The sequence below is a fragment of the Mytilus galloprovincialis genome, chromosome 9 (assembly GCF_965363235.1).
Source record: "Mytilus galloprovincialis chromosome 9, xbMytGall1.hap1.1, whole genome shotgun sequence".
In the NCBI taxonomy this organism is placed as follows: domain Eukaryota; kingdom Metazoa; phylum Mollusca; class Bivalvia; order Mytilida; family Mytilidae; genus Mytilus; species Mytilus galloprovincialis.
In genome coordinates, this window is record NC_134846.1 from 55,663,488 (window position 1) to 55,686,121 (window position 22,634).

The window sequence follows — 22,634 nt, forward strand, 5'->3', positions numbered from 1 at the left end:
GAAAACTACTATAAAAAACGGTCATACGGTAAAAGAACAACATATTGCCAAAGTATGCTGGATGTGTTTTAATAGAAAGTCGGCATTCTTATGGGAACCGATAATGTTCTCAACTAACTGACTTGTTCCTTAATTCATACGAGGCACAACTATCGCATTGTATTCTCGAGAATATAGGAAAGAGTCTAGAAAATGAAAGTAACACTTTGAGAATTTTGATTCGTCCGAAAGCTCTTTTTTGGAATAACCTTCGGCAGGAACGCCCACACCGAAAACTTTGACAGTCAAGGATAAAACAATGAATTCTTTAAAACATGAAAATCTAGAGTTACCCCTTTATCAAACATCTTGAATGCAATTTTTTTCAAAATACCACACCTGTCAACTTTTCAAAATGTCCATGGGGGTTTTACGTGCAAGATGGCTCATATAATCTATACTAAAACTTCAAGCCCATAGCCATTGTAAAATTAATTGCTTTGTTTAAAATTATGGATTAAATAGCCACTTCAAATTTTCCATTTGAGAGCCTCCATGGGGGTACTGTACATGTTATACCACTGTCCCAGATTAGGGGGAGGGTTGGGATCCCGCTAACATGTTTAACCCCGCCACATGATTTATGTATGTGCCTGTCCCATGTCAGGAACTTGTAATTCAGTGGTTGTCGTTTGTTTATGTGTTACATATTTGTTTTTCGTTCATTTTTTTTACATAAATAAGGCCGTTAGTTTTCTCGTTTGAATTGTTTTACATTGTCTTATCGGGCCTTTTATAGCTGACTATGCGGTATGGGCTTTGCTCATTGTTGAAGGCCGTACGGTGACCTATAGTTGTTAATGCCTGTGTCATTTTGGCCGTCTTTTGTGGATAGTTGTCTCATTGCCGGCAATCATACCACATCTTCTTTTTTATATGAATACATCTATGATGTTTTCTTAATAAATAAATCAAATTTTGGAGGCTATTTTAATTGATAGCATCCGTCCTACTGAGCTTCAAATAAATGAAACCGCTCATAGCATGAAAAGGTGGTTGAGACTAAAATTTAAAAAATGTACAAAAAAATATTTTGTTTAAATTTTCTATTGTGATGTATTTTATTTTATTTTATTATTTAATTGTTATAACACAAATCATTGCAAACATTATATGAAATTTAAAACCCGCAAAGGTCCATAATTGGATTATTAAAGTATTCTTACTCTTATTTTCTTATTGCGAACTATCCATTCGAATATGGAACACAATGCCAGTATAGCACCTGCATATGCATATGGAGTATATTATTTTTATCAGTTGATACGATATTCCATCCCTTGCATTGTTCATCATGGTTTTTTTTATATATGTTTGATGCTTTAAAGGAAGCTTTGAAACGCTAACTGTTTTAATGTAATAGTCGAATTAAGTTATATTTTGTTTTAACTTTTACGTATGCCAACTTGATGTTGTTGACTGCTATAGACTATCTATGTCATAGATGACCATGGAATTTACCTCATTTATGACACCCCCATCCGAAACAAGGAAGCCAAATTAATTAAATGTTAAGGCTACACAAATATTGGGAGGGGGTGGCAGGATATATCATCAATATGTACTGGTATCTGTAATAAAACGAATCTGCAATTGTGATATGCACTTTTTTATTTCCAATTTTGCTTCTATCGTCAAAAATTTGATGTGCGGTACTTAGAACGTTATGTTCTGTTTTTAAAGACTGTTGTTTGTCTTTTGAAAGTTTTGGTCGTTTTTCGTTTTCGGTTTTTGAGTTTGAATCCCCCTTTGACATCTTCTGTTTATCTTTTATGTATACACTTATCACGATTTTACGTTGAAGTTTTACAGGAAATAAATTTTAAAAATAAAACAGTTTTAGGCAAAATTTAATTATAACATGTATTCTGATATTGCATATATAAGTGCTCGAAGTCGATTTCAAAAACAAAAATTAACTTTTAATTAACAGCCTAATATTATATTTTAACTTACCTCATGGCAAAGTCTGAGTGAAAAACAATTCAAGTACCATCTCGGATATTGTACAAAAACTAGAGAAATCAAAAGCTAAAAACACAGGCGCATGAACAAACCGACAAGATATACAAAACATATGTTTTATTGAAGGTGCAATAACAAATAACAACTGCACATGAAAGGACAGATATAGACGAGAGTGTGCACTAAATATCATGAATAAACTTTAGCGACCGAGCTATACTTTTTTATTGACCTTCTGACTGGTTCTTGACTATCTGTGCTGACCTTTGGATACCCTGGCAATAAAACAAGCCTACACCTGGCAACTAAGCAAATCCACATCATGACATAAAACCTGCTAATGATGAGGACAATACCGTGATACATAATTTGTCCAAATGGACATCAGTATTGAATGAAACCCCGAACCGCGCTGGATACAGAAAAAATCATAGATTTTTTCTTTGAATTTCGAGTTAATCAAGTATGTAGCTGTACTAAAACACACATTGCATGGACTTTAACAATTGTTATTGCAGTTCCCTTCTCAGCAATAGAGCTTACATGACTGAAGTTCGAATTTTTGCTAGGTTTCGTCTGCAACTCTACTATAATAAAAAAAAATGCAACTCTACTATAATAAAAAAAAAAGTTTTTAATTTATTTAGATTTTGTTTTGACCAAAGGAAATACTGTGTAATTGATAGATGGTTTAAAGTCTGCCTGATTTTGACATAACGTTATGTTCTTTGTATGATTGGTCATGTTTTTTCTAAATGGACCGAGATATAGTACTTATCCATGTAAACTCGCGCTAAGTAATTGGTGGTAACGATGTCATTATTAGACTTTGATTTTTATTGGAATTCTCGAGGTATGACAAGCATAACAACTGTTCTTTTTTCCCTCGTTGGCGATTTATTTATTTCATTTTTTTTTTGTCGAACCTACGACTTTTGTCGCAGAAAGCTCGACAAAGGAATAATGATCCGACGGCGGCGTAAGCTAACTTAAATATATTTTAGAAGGTGGAAAACCTGGATTCTTCATACTTTGTATATAGATGCCTCTTGTTACGAAGTTTCCGTCAGTCACATGTCCAATGTCCTTGACCTTATTTTCATGGTTCAGTGATTATTTGAAAAAAAGTTAAGATTGTTTGTAATGTTAAATTCTCTCTTATTACAAGTAATATGATGTATATATTTGGTATGTGCGTACCTTGCAAGGTCCTCATGCCCGTCAGACAACTTTCACTTGACCTTGACCTCATTTTATGGATCAGTGAACAAGGTTAAGTTTTGGTGGTCAAGTCCATATTTCAGATAATATAAGCAATAGGTCTAGTATATTCGGTGTAGGGAATGACTGTAATGTGTACATGTCCAACTGGCAGATGTCATTTGACCTTCACCTCATTTTCACGGTTCAGTAGTAATAGTTAAGATTTTGTGTTTTGGTTTGTTTTTCTTATATAGGTCTATTACATTTGATGAATGGAATGATTGTAAGGTGTACATGTCTAGCTGGCAGGTGTGATCTGACATTGACCTCATTTTCAGTGGTCAAAGTTAAGTTTTTGAGTTTTGGTCTTTTTTTCTAATTCTATATGCAATAGGCCAACTGTTTTTGGTGTATGGAAATATTTTATGATCTATATGTCATTCATGCAGGTTTTATTTGACAGTGACCTCATTTTCACTGTTCATTGCTCAGTGTTAATTTTTTGTGTTTTGGTCTGTTTTTCTTTAAACTATAAGCAATAGGTCAACTATATTTGTATGGAAGAATTGTTAGCTGTACATGTCTGCCTTACATGGTTCATCTGACCTTGACCTCATTTTCATGGTTGTCAATGCTTAGCTTTCTTGGTTAATGTACAGTTTATGTGACAGTTGTAATAAAGCTTTACATTTAGGACTATCAACATAATATTTTAAAATGATTAGTAAAGAAGGCGAGACATTTCAGCGTGTGCACTCTTATTTTAAACATAAAAAGTTTTACTGGAAGAACGACTCAATTTTTAAGGTGGGGAGTGGTATTTCATGGTGGTGTTATTTATAAAACTAACAAGTTTAGTGGTTGTCCTTTCAGTGCGACTTTCTTCTGATAGATTTATCAATCAATGTTGTGGCTGAACAGTTATTAAAATCATTTCATCTCATCAATGACGTAAACCTAAGGATGCTGGCATTTGGGGATAAGCACCAGTTTACTAATCTATATTTTGAAACGAAGGTATTATGTCTTACTGTACAGCGTATGACGTTAGTGGGTGAAATGTACTCATTCTTCCTACATGATGCAGCCATCATTAACAGAGTGTAGAATTACAATACATTATAACCCCAGGTAAAATACTTTCTATATTTTTTGTCTGGAATGGATTATTGTTTTTCAGGTACTTGTATTATTGTTACCAGAGACATATTTATGTATATACTAGAACACACCCGTGATATCGCGGGTCCGTGACTGAATTAAAGTATACAACTATGCGCAAGCCTTATTTTAGTATTAGTGTTGTCATCTGATAAAGTCACGCCGATTATAAGATACACAGTTTTCTCTGCTTTCAAATCTTTCTTTTTGAACCCGTCGAACTGGAACTTATCAATTATTGGTAATATTAATTATTTGGAAAACAAAAGGTCCTGGAATGGAGTATTTTTTAATCAACAGCATTGTCCTATATTAGTTATAAATAAAGTTGAATTCTTTCATTCGCTGTTTTACGTCATGCCCGCTAAAAAATTGAAAACTGTACCTACGCCTTATTTTTAGTCACAGATTTTTAGTATTCGTATTGTTATATTAGAAAGTCTTACTGATTAAGATACTACCGTTGAATAGGTAACATTTTGACAATTTAGTAGTGTCAACCCTGTGATTATGACCCGTGTATATAGCATATTAATACTGACTACACCGTTTGGTGGTGCGCCTGTCAGATGTGGAACGTACAGATAAGGTAATAGGTAACAGGTGAATATACTATTGGTATCGGTATCGGACTCTACCCGGAACTTCTTAATTATTGGCAATATTAATTACGTGAAAAACAAAAGGGCCTGGAGTGGTGTGATTTTTAATCTACACCTTTGTACTATATTAGTTATATATAAAGTTGAATTCTTGGATTCGTCGTTTTTACGTGATGACGGCTGACAAATTGGACCTCGTTATTTTAGTATTATAGATGTCTCTGTTGTTATACCTTTAAGGTCAACCGCTTTTCCTTCACAAATACTGTGTGTATCCTCCTTTTACATACGTTTAGTTATTTTAATGATAGATATTAAGAGGGAGGATTGAGATCTCAAATTTATTTCTTGGGAGCACAGAGCTGGCAGAGAGTGCCCTCACTGTGTAATTAAATTAAACCTTGAAATTGTTATAAGCCTAAACAAATATCTAGATCATTTTTTAAACTGAGTTATCTCCATTTGTTCACAATCATATTATAAAATTTGAGCAGATAGATTCCTGCAATCTCTGTTTATATATATTTATCAATTGCATGATGTGGCCATGGGTATGATCTAAAGAATGTTCACATCATTGCACTATGCTATGTGTATCTCACAAAACAATGGTAGGGGATATGAGCTCACTTGTGGCATAGGAATAGGGACACAATTCTAGTTTGTTCAATCTTTATCCAAAAATCAATTTTCACTCTGACAGCCACTTTCATGTAGTTGTTCCAATTTTAAGAACCACATCAGTGTTGTCTTTTGGAATATTTTACTTTTTTGGGGTGTCTATAACAGTAAATTGAAATGATAGCAGATTTTTGTTAAGCAGTGTTAAATTTATTTCTAACTTTTCTGAATTCTGATCAATTCATTACTTGACTTCTTAACAAATTATTTAAAAACTAATGTTGTACTACTAGATGTCACTTGTTTTTTTGTTTGGTTGCTGTCTCATTGGATTATTCCACACATCTCCCTTCTTTCATTACTCCATTAGGCAATGGCTAAAACTTTCCAAAGGACAATAAATATTTAACATTCAAATGATACTGCTGCAGTACTGCATACACTTTATGGTTCCCAACACATACAAACTTTATGGTTCCCAACACATACAAACTTGATGGTTACCAATACATACAAACTTGATGGTTACCAACACATACAAACTTTATGGTTCCCAACACATACAAACTTTATGATTCCCAACACATACAAACTTTATGATTCCCAACACATACAAACTTTATCATTCACAACACATACAAACTTTATGATTCCCAACACATACAAACTTTATGATTCCCAACACATACAAACTTTATGATTCCCAACACATACAAACTTTATGATTCCCAACACATACAAACTTTATGGTTCCCAACACATACAAACTTTATGATTCCCAACACATACAAACTTTATGGTTCACAACACATACAAACTTAATGGTTCCCAACACATACAAACTTAATGGTTCCCAACACATACAAACTTTATGGTTCCCAACACATACAAACTTTATGGTTCCCAACACATACAAATTTTATGGTTCCCAACACATACAAACTTTATGGTTCACAACACATACAAACCTTATGGTTCCCAACACATACAAACTTTATGGTTCCCAACACATACAAACTTTATGGTTCCCAACACATACAAACTTTATGGTTCACAACACAAACAAACTTTATGGTTCCCAACACATACAAACTTTATGGTTCCCAACACATACAAACTTTATGGTTCACAACACATACAAACTTTATGGTTCACAACACATACAAACTTTATGGTTCCCAACACATACAAACTTTATGGTTCACAACACATACAAACTTTATGGTTCCCAACACATACAAACTTTATGGTTCCCAACACATACAAACTTTATGGTTCACAACACATACAAACTTTAAAACAATCTTTATTTTATTGATATTTACAAACTTTTATCAAATATTTAATGCTCACAAAACAATGCTGTTTAAAACATTCAGAAACAAATTGATAAAATATACATTTTCATACTGAACATTGCAAAACTTTTTTTAACTTGTCAGATATTTGGTTGCAATAACTGTGTTTAATCATTTATAACTCCATACTGTTTGTGTATTATAATGACTTATTGACCACTTTTGCATTAGGGCAAACAACATATTACTAACCACTATTATAGTCCATTTAATGCATTTGTTTGACAAAGGATTCCCCTGCTAAAATTTTACTTTTGTATAAAAATGAGATATTATGGATATATCCATAAGATTGAGAATGGACATGGGGAATATGTCAAAGAGACAACAACCTGACCAAAGAGCAGACAACAGTGGAAGGTCATCGATGGGTCTTCAAGGCAGCAAGAAAATCCTGCACCTGTAGGTGGTCCTCAGCTAGCATGGCTAGCCCCTATATAAATCCAGTTTGAAAATGTACTTTTTACAATTTGTTTCTAAAAGACTACACTAAATATGGCACATATGCAATATAACATGATGTGGAATGAAATCTTACATTAGCTATGAGACAGATACTAATACATGATCATGTGACATCTTATAAATAGGCTTCCAACAATATGCTGTTTCATAAACAATGATTAAAGACATGTTCATTATGATTCAAAATACATATCAAAGAAGAGAGTTTATAAATATGCTTCCAACAATATGCTGTTCCAGAAACAATGATTAAAGACATGTTCATTATGATTCAAAATACATATCAAAGAAGAGAGTTTATAAATATGCTTCCCACAATATGCTGTTCCATAAACAATGATAAAAGACATGTTCATTATGATTCAAAATACATATAGAAGAAAAGATTAAGGCAGATTAACAACATCTTCAGTGGTTCTATAAGGATAACTTGATAATAAAATTAAGACAACAAAATTTTATCAGAAAATCATGAAGCTGGAACATTTATTCTTTAATACCATTTTGATATTGTAGCGCAATAATTAGCTCAAAAGATCTTTTCTACAACAACTTCATTGATGTTTAAAAAAAAAACCCACAATAGACAATTTTTTATAAAAACTTTCTTTCTTATGTAATGATATAGTGACTAAATTGTTTGTAATACTGTACTGAAAATCACCTGACATGCTAAAAAGCAAGTGCTAAAATGAAGCTTTCAATTTTAAAAAGCAGAAAAAGCAAAATCTTGAAGCAAGATACATCATGATAAATTAACAATTTTTTCTTTATAGCAAAAAAATAACACATACGAAGTAAACTTAACAAAATAACATTTAGTTTTGATTCTTAAGGGAAAATTGCACTTTGATAAATAAATAAATGCAAAAACAAATATATGATTATATTTAGCCTCCTCAAATAAATATGGCAGTTTAAAAACTGTATTGTGACACAATTCACAAGACACTAAAATATTTCCTCTCAACTATTTACAAAAAAATATTTAATGAAATATTTAAAAATTTCTAAAAGGGTATTTCAAACTGGGGAATATCATTATTTTTTTTTAATCTGAAAAACAGTTTTTCTTTCAAAATTAAATTTTCATATTTTTAAAACTTATCCTATCACAATTTTGGCTATCTTAAAATCGTTTAAAAATGTTCACTTATTCTTTCATTTTTATCAAAATAATTCTGTACTATGTATACATAAATTTGTGGTTTATAAATAAAATGAAGAATCATATGCTGAGCGTAGGATAATACATCAGTAATGTGTCAATCGAGAAATACTGAACATGTGTATATCAAAAGCGAAAAAACAATTGCTGTAGTGAACATCAAAACTGGTAAAACACAATAAAGGTCTAATGGCTTGTTATTTTGAAACAGATTGTCTTACAATCAATTACTAATACAAGCCTTTCATTTGTGCTAAAGATTTGTTCTTGACGAAAACACATGCATACCATATAATGACAGTAAAGTTTGCTGTAAAAATGGTTTTGTTAAATACTGTATCTTTACGATAATACATTAATTTCAATTAAATACGATAACAATGAGCAATATTTAATCATATATATATATATATGGCAAATAATTATTTATAAATAAGTATAGGCACCTTACCAGCAATGGGTTAACAAACAAATAATGAAGTACATCTCGTAAATATACAATATTCAAGTGTAGGTCTTTGACCAAATCTAGTGAAAATTCTAGAAAAAACAATAAGAACTTGCAACGGAAAGATCAATAAAAATATACCATTCAATTTTATCTAGATATGTACTACAGTCTCATGCTTGTCCTAATACTTCAGATAATGCAGCTTTTTGGAAAAATTAACATCAGATATTTGAGAAGAAAAATAAATCAGAAAAAAAAGTAGCTAGTAAACTTCCTCTTTTTGGGGTACAAACGAATTCCATAATGAAATTTTGACAAACTCAATGCAGTGCTTAATGAAATTCAAGAAAAATATTGGTAAAAACTAAACCATGATGAAAACTATGTAAAAAGTATGTTATGATACAAGTATGGAATGTACCACTTACTTTCTAATGAAGGATCATTATATCACTTATCAATTAAACTTTCATCCAATATATTTATTTCACTGGGTACAATTTAAGATTGTCATTTTAGGAGGTATGTTATTGCAGATGTAGTATGCTATTGATGTCAATTGGACATGATGGAGGTTCATCTTGGATGCCTGGATGGGGCGAGTGGTGCATTTCCGGTCACAAGAGTTACAATTCAATTATCATAAAGTAATGTATTCTGTTCATGCATGATGTTGGTCAGTAAACACTGCATTTCAACTCAGATAGACAAATTATGAATGAAAAATGGTAAAACATATATATATATATATAAAACAAACAATGAAATCTTTCACATTATATGATATGATGACTGAACACACAATGGTCTTCATGTGTTTGATTGATAAATAAACAAAACTAATAAACAATTACAATGTGACAATAAATAATTACAATGATATATAAACAATTACAATGTTATAATAAACAATTACAATGTTACAATAAATAATTACAAAGTTACAATATCATCAGATTTGCATTGAATGGTCAGATTTCAGGAAGAATCTGAAAGTTTGTCTTTTCCTGAATCTTTCTCTCTCAATACTGGCTTGTCATTAAATTAAGAACACTTTGTCTATTTGCTGTCAAGGCATAACATGTATAATACACTGATCACCTACCATACACACATCCTATAGTGTCACAAGGCACATACATTGTGGAAAGACTTGGCAATGTGAACAGAATTTATAAATACTGAACATTTATTTTTCATATATTATATCCATGTTTTTTTTTCAGCTATATCAACTTCATTTTAACATATATATATATATGCAGATATCTGACATATGTTAATATATATCACTCATCAAGATAACAGGTAATCATCGTCATCAAATAATTGTTTTTCTAGCTGTTAAAATATTTAAATCATTCTGCATCTAGGAATAACATTGGTGTTTTAAACATGTACAGTAGCTCTGTTGAGTCATGTATGTTTGTTGGAAACCAACATTTTCACAATCTCTCTTTTCTTCATATTTTGAAATTGCATTTGTGGATTAATTGGCAAGCAAAATCACATTTTTTCAGTTTAATTTCAAAATAAATATTTGACTGAGGCCATAGGTTTTATGAAACAGTTTTTATCTAACAGCTTATGTGGTGTGATTTTTGTTCAACATTTCATTATCAGCTTATTTTCTAATAAAAGTAATCTTCCTTTTATATTTCACAAGTCTCTTAATACTGTTTCATTTGATTTTCTAATGAAAACTGTTTCTTCTTGGTTTAATTTGGAGTTTCTTATATTGTCATTTTGGAACCATCTGTTCCTTACAGGAAGAATGTTTTCCATTTCTTGTCTAGTAATAAATTACTCAGAGAACACATCTTGTGTTTCAAATCAGCTAACAATTGGCTGACTCATCAACTGGATTATTTATGAAGTTGTTATTCTTGTGTCCATATTCAGAAAAAAGAATCTGAGAAGTCACTCTTGTTAGATATAGGACTATCATTCTTATGAAGTGAGTCCTCCTTGTACTGGCTGATACTTGAGCTTGGAGAGGAGTCCTTAGGATTAGAGTCCACTCTATATTTACTTATACTTGAGTTAGGGGAGGAGTGGTGTGTATCATCTCGGTATTGACTCAGACTAGACCCAGGTGATGAATCATGCCAACTCTTATTACTTTCAATCTGCAAAAAAAAAAAACATAATTTACAACAACAATTTTGACACAGGATGGTTAAAGAGTTATATTAAGGTTTGCTTTTTTTTTAACAGTTAACTTCTTTTTAAACCATGATTATACCAAATAAAATTTAAGAACAATGTTCAAATTTTCACTGCAGTTGCACATATTTAATTTGTTGAAGGGAAATAACTAACAGAAATGTCTTGTAGGGTTCATTTAAACTTTTTCGTTAATATTCTACAGGGAATGTATACATTAAATTGCTATCAATATTATTTTCTATAACATTTCCTTTTCTGATGAACCTCTTCCATGGTCTTGAGGTAGCATGTTTGCTACCATTGTGGGTAATTATGGGTCTGAATCCTTGTCAGTTTTAATATGCTTTAAAAAGCACTTGGCTCTGATGCTTCTCTGTAAAGCACTTGGCTCTGATGCTTCTCTGTAAAGCACTTGGCTCTAATGCTTCTCTCTAAAGCACTTGGCTCTGATGCTTCTCTGTAAAACACTTGGCTCTGATGCTTCTCTGTAAAGCACTTGGCTCTAATGCTTCTCTCTAAAGCACTTGGCTCTGATGCTTCTCTGTAAAGCACTTGGCTCTGATGCTTCTCTGTAAAGCACTTGGCTCTGATGCTTCTCTGTAAAGCACTTGGCTCTGATGCTTCTCTGTAAAGCACTTGGCTCTGATGCTTCTCTGTAAAGCACTTGGCTCTGATGCTTCTCTGTAAAGCACTTGGCTCTGATGCTTCTCTGTAAAGCACTTGGCTCTAATGCTTCTCTGTAAAGCACTTGGCTCTGATGCTTCTCTGTAAAGCACTTGGCTCTAATGCTTCTCTGTAAAGCACTTGGCTCTGATGCTTCTCTGTAAAGCACTTGGCTCTGATGCTTCTCTGTAAAGCACTTGGCATAATCAATAAGGAGTAAGAGCAAAGACTTGTCAGCTCAGAGTCAGAATAATGCGTCCAGGTAGGGTAACATGTCTTCCAGTGGACTGTTACCTTGTGAACTAGCAAGTTGAATATCCAGTTTTAACAATTCAATGTATTCTTCAGAATACTTTTAAGCTTTGTTACATGATTTATTTCCAGAAATGTATTTGATATATAGAAATAAATATTTTTTTTAGAAGGATTTCTTATAGCCTATCTCTCACCTCAAATTGTTGATCATTTTTCATCTCCTGGGTTATTCTTAGTCTAAGTGGTCTTTTCAATGATGTTTCACTATACTTGGATAAGTCCTGTAAAGAAATTAAGGCTTCTAAACAGTTCTATAAATGACTGAATAAATGTATTATACATGTATAAATTGTTTTACATTGTTGTACCATATATAAATTAATGCTTAAAATCATCAAAGATTTCTGCAATGTTAAGTTCTTTGTATATCTTATCTTACTGATCATTCTGGCTATAGGTTACTCTCTGTCTGTTTTATTTTTCTTGATAATAGGCAAAAACCCAAAAATTCTTAAAAAAATGTCTTTAAGGGCAATAACTCAATTAAAAAGTGCTCAAGACAGCTTTGAGGGGAATTGACAATAGGTAGATCTCAACAAATGAAATTGGTTTCCCTGTCAGGTTTTCTTTTTTGATAGTAGTGCTCCAGACAACAGACAAAACTTGCATGGGTTTCTTGAAGTTAAACTGGATACTCAAATGAAGATTGAAGGGTTGTTGTCTCTTTTACACATTCCCCATTTCCATTCTCAATTTTATTATGGTCAAGTTCACTAAGTTTAACCCATTAGTTTAAAAACAGAAGATATGTGTTACAGTTAATGGAGGACAACTGATACAAAATGACAAGCTCACTTGGCCTTTAAAAAATAATTTTGATTTAAGCATATGAACATCTATATCCTTAAAAAAGACTGTCTCATATGTTTTCATTTCACTTAATTTCTTTCATAATTTAATAACACATAGCCTTACCTAAAGATTTGAATGACATACTTTAAATCCAATAATCTAGTTAAACAATTATGAATGAAATGTACACAACAATCTCCCCCCATAGTATGGCATACATAATGTCAAAATATAGTCTTATAAATGGAGAGTCCTTACCATACCCAAAGCTCTATAAATGACAGAATGGTTATAGAAAAGCAATGAAATATAATTTGACTAGACTAAACAGATTTGCAAGTAAGAACTTATATAATACTAAATAGGTTGTACATTGCTAATAATTACATTACATGAGTCATGATATAAAATTATCACATCTTAGCTATATTATTGTATATTTATATCAATACTACCTCTATTACTCTAACTATAATATGTTAGTGTATATAAAAAAGATGTGGTATGATTGCCAAGGAGAAAACTCTCTAACAGAGACCAAATGACAAAGAAATAGAACATTAATATGTAGACAGATGTCTCACAGTAAAAAAAAACCCTAACTGTAAAAATAAAAAGGCATACACTACATGAACAGTTGTTAAGAATTAAATTAATATCAATTTCCTTGAAAACCAATACCAGTCCTTACTACTACTCTATTAGAGCAGTCATAAATAAACATTACTTTATTTTAGTACAATTTTATTTCCCTCCTGATTGATTCATCTCTCCAATTTCCCCCTTAAAATTATATTTGAGACTTAAAAATAACCTCTTGCAACTATAAAACAATGAAGAAGTGGTTTCAAGCAAATTGCATGTCTTGTGATTGGACATTCTTACATTTATAGTTCTAAAAAACAGTTTGAAATGTTTGCCTTCAACTACTTGACCTTCAAAATATACTGTCAAGCTAGTGGTGTTTTCTTTGCATATAAATTTATTTCTCTGAAAAGAATATTTTTACAGGGATTTCTAGCTTAACTTGTCAAAAAGTCAAAATAGATGGTACTTATGAATGATGCTAAGTTTAATAATTGTTTCAAGAAGTCTACTGATTTTGTAGCTTAATATCATTGAATCTTTCTAGCAACTAAAACTAGACAAGGCTTCTACACTAAAGTGTTGTGTTCAGCCACTTTTTTTGGCACTGTTCTGTGTTTAAGAAAAGAATTGCAATGTTTATCTCCATTTGACCTCAGGAATTTTATACCGTTTCATTGATAATCCTTTTTTTTTTGATTTTTCAAACTAAAAAAAATAACAACCTTTCTCATCCAATTTAAAAAAAAAAAAAACAAGAAAAGGGTATAACAAAACAAGCTAGACACTAGCACATTCCATTACCAGTAAACTAAGCAATAGCTGATCAATAAAATTTCGCATAATTTTAACATTCCAAAAAAAAAAAATAAACTGAAGAGATTGTAGCATGCAGTTTTTTTTTCTAGCAGAAACACACCTCCTCCCCATGCTGGTGTTATAAGTAAGCATGCAGTCCTCAGAGGTCTGAGAAATCTACCTCATGGTCAGGGAAGACTGGTCTCGCCCATATTGGGGCTGATGCTTGTCCGCTATGGTATGCTGTTGGATCAGAGAGATCTGAGTCCGAATAAGCAGGATTATTTCTGAATTGTACTGTTCTTGGTAAACCTCTTGGATAAGTAACCACCTCCAATTCACGGTGAACTCTGTCCATATGTTGGTAGTTATGGGGTGTTTCTTTTCTTTTCTTTTGGTTAGACCTTCTGCAAAAGCAAAAAGTTATTAATATTTCAGGAATTTCAAAAATTTATAAAGGCTTAAATTCTAAAAATTTCACATTTTATGAACAAATTCTGCTATAATGTTTAAAGTTATTGAGATGGGCAGAACTTTTAAAAATTTATCCACATCTAAAAAATATTTTCTCAAACATCAATTTAATAAATTAAAGGTCATTCTGTCCAGAACCCAACTTTAACAGGCAAAATGTATTTTTCTAAGCCAGATCTAACCACTGCGTATTCCGTCAATTCCACCTTGGCTATACCCTAAGCAACACTACTTACACTTTGGCAGCATAGAACCTACAGCTGAAACTGATACCAATATACCCTGTCTGTCAGCTCCACTCCTCAATACTACAAAACTTCCGACACCAATAGGACTAATATCAAACTATGATGCCCCCTCCCACCTCCAACTTTCAATATGACTTACCTTCTACAGACACCAACTACAATCATCAGGATTATTATCAATACAAACGATGCTCCTCCGCCTGCCACAGCTATCAATGGGAATGTATCTAAAATATAAACATCCCAACATAATTTGCACTTCTTTAAAAACATAAATTATATTATATTTACATTCAATTGCCAAGAAAGTAAAGTTATCTGTTTTGTTCTCAATTACTTAATTGTTCATTTAATTTTAATCTATTTTACACTGCGTGCACTAAAAGATAAGTAATATTTATGAGCTTAGGTTTGTATTCAAATTTTGGAAGCTGTCAATGTACTTAATTTCATTAAGCAAACCCATCTTTTTTATCTTACATAATTTTGTGATGTTTAGTATTGCCATAGTTACAAATTTACTAAATTATATAACAATTATATAATATTTTGTACTAAAGATAACAATAAATGAGATATGATGTTAAGGAATTTCTGTGATATCCTTACTTTTTGGTTCATTTTCTTTGCCATCCTATTAAAACCTTATGGATCATGACTCACAGAACTTCTTGCAAATAATTTTTTTCTCCTTTTAACAATTGTATTTTAATCATTAGACATATTTTGAAGAGCTGGATATGTATGAAAAACAGGATTTATTGGGAGTGTTACGTTATCTGAATATTTCAAGGTATTGTTTTACCATTTACTGGTATTTAGCAACATAATACATTGCTGTCAACACTTTAGGTAAGACTATCAGCTCGGAGTATCTTTTAACACTGAAATAACACTGCCTATCTGAGGTAACTTTTTTTTATACATAATAGATATAGGAAGATGTGTATGAATGCCAATGAAATAACTCTCCATCCAAGTAACAATTTATAAAAGTAAACCAGTAAAGGTCAAATGCTGAATAAGACTATTTTAATACCTGAGGTATCTTGTTTACACTGAGGTTCACCACTGTTGTCAATGATACAAGCAATGTATCCATAACATGCTCCTATACATTTATCTGAAAATAACATGATTATATTACTCCAGGTTTTCAATACATATTTCATGCATAAACTTTCTTACATGTTCTTCTTGAAGTTTTCTGGAACCTGAAATTTTCTGACACAAATTATCCCCTCGCCCTCCCCTCCTAAAAAAATGCCATAAAAATTTATATTCATCTAATAGTTCCGTAATAGCAGCTGCACAACCTCTGTGTATGTTCAATCTTTCTGTAAAATCTCAGTTGAAAACTATAGGATTGATGACACAAAAATGGTAACTACTTTCATAAATTTTACAGAAAAAAAAGTCAAGTTTTCGGAGTGGAAAACTGTAGGAGGATTTGTTTACACTTAGGAAGTACCAACTTATCCTTGCATGCCTGTCCTTAGCTCTACGTCACCAGACCATAAGCCATACCTACCATGGGAGAACCTCATGGGTTTTCTTTTTTTTAAATACCCCTTCAACATCATCTATAAACCGTTATTGGACTTCATACAACCCAAACAATAAAATACAATAAGAATACATCTCTGTCTCTGGGAAATGAAGTGAAAGATTTTGGCAAATCAATACAGAAATATTCACAGCAATAACATATCAACTCTAAGCAAATCTTTGGACAGAACTAGATAAATCTCGCTTAATGTGAAAACCATTCCTTCATTGGCATTTTTTATCTGAACTCCATACATTTATAGATCTATGTCACAAAGTTAACACATCATTTTTCTTTTTTAAATGCAATTCAAAGAATTCGAATTGCATTCTTACATTCATACAATAAAACTCACAACCTAATCTTTAACAAAACAACATATGAAAAAAAAAACACAAATATGACAGACATGAAACAACATCAATCACTGAATATCAGGCTCCTGACTTGGGACAACTTTTGTATAAGAATTCAAATTAACATTAGAAACTAAATCTTAGAACTTAGTTAAGAGAATAATTATAGATTATTGTTGGTTATCTCAACAAGATATATTTCCTCACTTGAGCCAGTATGGCCAAACTGAGAAAAGCAATTGAGTTGAGATGACCAATGATAATCTGTTTATAGCTATTTTACCTATGACGACGTTGTTAATTTCACTGACAATGAGCACATGCTCCCTTAGTTTCTAGCGATAAATTTTCATATTACTCAACTCCATAGAGAAAGGAAATTATCAGTCAGCAAGATCAAAAAGAAAAGTTTGTAAAATAGCGTTAATAAATAAAATAACAAAACTCACCAATACATGTTGTTCCATTTCCTTTGAAGCCAAATTTACATTGACATTCAAACGAGTCTGTTGTATCCTTACACTCAGCATTATCGTCACAATTATCCTGATGTATGGCACATTCATCTATCTCACCAGTTGAACATTTCGTTATACCGCTATCAAATTTAGTACAGGGTATACATGAGCTTTGACCTTGATAAGGTTGGTGGTATCCGGGAGGACAAACTACACATTTGTCTGTTGCACTGTCATATTTATAATCTGGTGGACAGGAAACTGTGAAAAATATAGCAAAATTTATCATTGACAGTAAAACTGGAGAAAAATTGAGATAAAAAAGAAAAAGCAAAAAATCTTAAGATTAATAAATGTAATAAAATGCTAACAAGTGTACACATTATATATATGATTATTTAGGACATTATTAAACCACCAAAATATCTTTAAATTAAAATGAATACATAGTAAAACAATGTGTTTCACTGCTTCATGTCATAAAACACCTAATAAATAAAATAGGAAGTAACAACTGATCAAATATTTAATATTTTCCCCCTGAAATGGCATAAACATTTCTTCAGATTTGAAAATGTATACAGATATAAGCTCATCCAAATATTTTTGAAATTATATGGCAAGGAATCTGCATATTCCACTTGCATAGCAATTGTGAAAGAAAAGTAGTATGGGTTTTACATAATTCAAGATCATAAATGTTTCCTTATTTTCAGATAAAGAAATTCATCAAGAAACTTACCAACTGAACATTGTTGAACTGACGTAGCACCTTTATTCTGTGTACTAAAACCATAAGGACAAGGCTGACAAGTGTCCTGACTGTCATCTGATTTATATGTACCTTGAGCACAAAGTTCACATGTACCTGACACTGATAACTCTGTACCGGCTCTACAGGAATCTGGAAAGTTAGAAAAAACTATGTTATAAATTAGTAAGGAATATGGTACAGGGTGGATGTACATAAGTCATACAAGTCAATCCAATTGTGTTATGATTATCATCTTTAAAAGTATACCAAAGAGCTGCATTTATAAAAGGTTGTGATTTTCTGATAACATGCTAAACAAAAGTTTCCAACTAATGGCAAAGGTTCATTCTAATTTTGTTGAACAAACAATGAATACAATCCTTTACATTAGAAAAAATGTTTACACTTTACTAGAAATAAAATACAGACTTATGCAATTGTTGTCTACTTTGTAAAAAAACAAACAATAAATATTCTTACTCTGACAGTAAGTCACTGAAGTAGATCCTGTATTCTCAGTTGTCTGCCCATTTCCACATGATTTACAAGTTGTCTTTCCTGTCTCATCTTGGTAGTAGCCTCTCTCACAGGGTTTACAGTCTAAGAGTCTCTTGTCATAATAATTTCCAATGTTACAAGTTTCTGTAAATGAAAATGAGTCCAATTTTTACAAAACTCTTTCTACTTCATCCTTGAACTTCAAATAAATTTTATATTCAGAGAAGAAATTTGAAATTTTTTGCATCCATGGATGAACTTTTTTTCAATACCCTACATCACATGACTGACATGTGACTTACATATAATAAGAAAACTTACTATAACAAAGTGTTGAACTGGTTGTCCCTGAACTCTCTGTTGTGTAACCTAGGGCACATGATTTGCATGTTGTTTGCCGTTCTTGGTCTGTATACTGTCCTATAGGACATACTCCACATAATTCATTGGTGTTATCATAATATGTTCCTCTAATACAATTCACTACAATTGAAAAGAAAAAAAAGACTTTCTACAACATACTTTGAACTTACACATCTAATATAACTTCAGTGTAAAATGTATGAAATTTTAAGAGAAACTATAATACACATTTTAGAAACATAACATGTCAAACACATCTTCAAGTTATGAGGGTTTGATCAAAACAAGGTAAAATACTACCACAAAAAAGGATCAGAAATTATTTTCTGTCTAATATTTTCATCTCTGTATCAAAATAAGGAATAGAACAGACAGCAACCATTGAATTAAAGGCTCATGACATGGGATACACATGAAGAATGTGGTTAGGTTAAACATGTCTGAGCATTCCATCCTTTACTAATCAGAGATTGTGGTGTAAAAGCAGAATATAAATTCAAATTGCTTAAAACAGCTGGAAAGGGCTTGACTCCTTAAACAAGACTAGTTCTGATATTTACCACAGATTGTGTCTACTAGTATCTGTCCAGTCTGACATTTGATGTATGGTTTAACCACCAGTTTCTCAGCATCACAGGAGAAATCATCTGTGTTGAATTCCTCATTCTTAATCATGGTCTCTAACTGGGTCAATGGCAAAGCATTTACTCCATCACTCATCAAGCTCCTGTTACGAGAGAGGAAAAAATCGAGTAAACTAAGATCAGTCTAGAATAGGTAGTATATCAATAAAAATTAACTTGCAAAATAAGAGGAAAACAAATCTTCAAAAGCATAACTTGTTCATCATACTTCCACAAATTCTTTAATTTATCATTTAATTATTTTTTTTTAAATTGAACATTCACTTCAATGTAGCTATTGCTAAGCTTCCAAAGTCAATCTAATTTGACCTTAACTCATATAGAAAATACACATTACACTTCTTTTTACATTAGAAATATCACAGTTTTTCTTAGAATGAAGTAAAGCTTTTCAATTCACGTTTGTCTACATGTCTAAAAATATATGTAAGGTATTTGTTATATAATTTTTTTTATATATTAAAATCTCATGATGCAAAACAATTGTAATAAAAATATTACAAAGGCCTTCTTCCAATGTTTCTTAAAGATCAAATAATTATAATCCCTTACCCATTAACTGGAATGTCAAATGTAACATTATATGTTGATTTAGTTGATCTTCTCCGTCTTTTTCCTGATGACACACATAATATAGTTATGTTGGAAAAATTACATCCAATCTCAGGACACAGTCCAAATTCCATGTTCCAATTGTTCATATTTTTAACAAAGCTCTCATTAAGTATCTGTTTAGAACTGAGTGTGCAGGGAGGTCCTAGATATACTAACTCTCCTTTTATTGTTCCATCAGGGGACGAAGATTCTACAAAATTATTGAATGAGGTGTCATTAAACAAGGTTTTAAATAGATATACAGTCTCATATACTTACAGACTTTTTTAATGCATTTGAGTTGGATATGGCTTGATTTCAGTTTCAATATAATAATAAACAAGACTGTGATGCGATTATGGTTATTATTCAAATTACAAGAATTAATACCAGGTGACATTTAATTCTCAAAGAGTTAAAATCTATTTCTCCTATGGTAATTTGGTTTAATATGATGTTTTATCAATTACATATGACTCTTTGTGGCATAAAATAAGTGCATACTTGGCCAGGTTTCTTTCTCTTTTACTTTTTTCGATGATTTCACACAAAATATGTGAATTTGAACAACATATTAATGCTCAATAGCATCAAAGCACCAAGATATAAAAGTAACTGTGTCAAGCTATTTCCATGGCGTCAAGAAACATATAAACGCCTATCAGTTTCTAATATACTAGTAGACACTTACCAGCGCAACTAGGGAAGTTAAATTCTCTCCCTCTGGGTGGGTCCCAGAATCCTTCACGGCCACATTTATAAAATGATGGAACTTCCTCTACAAAGCTCTGAATTCTGGGATCTTGACATTTGACAGAACATTGTAAACCCTCTGACCAGGTAGAGCATGTCAGGATCACATTAGATGGTGGTGCTGGTAAGGAACAATTAAATGCTGAAAATAAATATAAACAATATAAAAAATGCTTCAAATGTTATTCTGACTTCTTTATTTTTCTTTGGACTGCTTTTCTCATAAAAATACACATCTTATTAAATAAATAATTGCTTTTATATTATATTTACTTTATGTCACTTGACATTAAGCAAACAGCAACCAATCAATTATTCTTTTAACTTTGACCTTGAATTAATCTTATTTAAAATAAATGGGGAAAGATGCTGCATCCCCTTGCATATATATTTATAAAGAGACAGAAATACAGAGTTGTAAAAGTGACACCACCCAAATTTAAAATTGATCTGTGATTAGAGGTATTAAGCATTGTGTAAAAGTTTTATAACATTTGGTTGAGACAAATTGGAAAAGAAAGGAAACTAATTTTGGGAGGTATGGACAGAGGTAACACTTCATGCCCCCTCCACTGCAGCAGAGACATAAAAAAGACATACAAATCATTTGGAAATCAGGAAATTTCAAGTAGGCTTATCCGTGTTGTTGGCATGACACGGGTTATGTTCTTCTCATATATTTTATGATAGTATGATACTAAACCCCTAACGGGAGGGATTGTACCTGATATTCATATGATGAAGACATAATCTTTCACTCAGTTTAATTGAGGTCTGGAGCTGGCATGTCAGTTAACTGCTAGTAGTCTGTTGTTATTTATGTATTATTGTCATTTTATTTATTTTCTTTTGTTACATCTTTTGACATCAGACTCGGACTTCTCTTGAACTGAATTTTAATGTGCGTATTGTTATTATTTTACTTTTCTACATTGGCTAGAGGTATAGGGGGAGGGTTGAGATCTCATAAACATGTTTAACCCCGCCGCAATTTTGCGCCTGTCCCAAGTCAGGAGCCTTTGGCCTTTGTTAGTCTTGTATGATTTTAAATTTTAGTTTCTTGTGTATAATTCGGAGTTTAGTATGACGTCCATTATCACTGTACTATTATGCATATTTTAGGGGCCAGCTGAAGGACACCTACGGGTGCGGGAATTCTCGCTACATTGAAGACCCATTGGTTGCCTTCGGCTGTTGTTTGCTCTATGGTCGGGTAGTTGTCGCTTTGACATATTCACCATTTCCTTTCTCAATTTTATTATCATTACAAGTATTGTATTTTAAGGTTTAGAGTATATTTATTATTTCTTGCACCTCCATTTGCGATTAAAAGAAAATTTTAAAAAGCAGTATCACTTTAACTCTTATCAAAAAAAAATATCAAACTACAGAATAGTAAAGATACTTACGTATAACATACACTGTAAAACTACAGATAGCTGTGTTATTCTCTGTGTCATAGGCAATATACATTACATCATATTCTCCATAGGCAAACACTTGACCTACAACATTTTAAGGCAAGTTTTTATGCATACATAATATATGAAGTAAGTGAAGTAATTGAAATGAATTTTATACCAACAAT

The 22,634-nt window shown here is 31.8% G+C and overlaps 1 protein-coding gene across 4 annotated transcripts in view; it reads right to left on the bottom strand.

Moving 5' to 3' along the window:
- Positions 1-6,881: 6,881 nt before the first annotated feature.
- The window catches only part of LOC143045353 (uncharacterized), a 127,715-nt gene continuing 111,962 nt past the window's right edge, over positions 6,882-22,634 (bottom strand). For 3 of the 4 annotated variants that reach the window (XM_076217808.1, XM_076217806.1, XM_076217805.1), the window contains 13 exons: positions 22,456-22,551; positions 20,985-21,188; positions 20,252-20,504; positions 19,616-19,782; positions 19,014-19,175; positions 18,675-18,836; positions 18,183-18,344; positions 17,432-17,701; positions 16,117-16,200; positions 15,217-15,304; positions 14,537-14,762; positions 12,315-12,401; positions 6,882-11,162 (listed from right to left, as the gene is read on the bottom strand). In XM_076217808.1, the coding sequence (XP_076073923.1) occupies positions 10,932-11,162; positions 12,315-12,401; positions 14,537-14,762; positions 15,217-15,304; positions 16,117-16,200; positions 17,432-17,701; positions 18,183-18,344; positions 18,675-18,836; positions 19,014-19,175; positions 19,616-19,782; positions 20,252-20,504; positions 20,985-21,188; positions 22,456-22,551 (2,192 nt within the window). In that variant the 3' untranslated portion in view covers positions 6,882-10,931. Of the gene's footprint in view, positions 11,163-12,314; positions 12,402-14,476; positions 14,763-15,216; positions 15,305-16,116; positions 16,201-17,431; positions 17,702-18,182; positions 18,345-18,674; positions 18,837-19,013; positions 19,176-19,615; positions 19,783-20,251; positions 20,505-20,984; positions 21,189-22,455; positions 22,552-22,634 lie in introns of all 4 variants that reach the window. The other variant, XR_012968936.1, reaches the window with a different exon arrangement.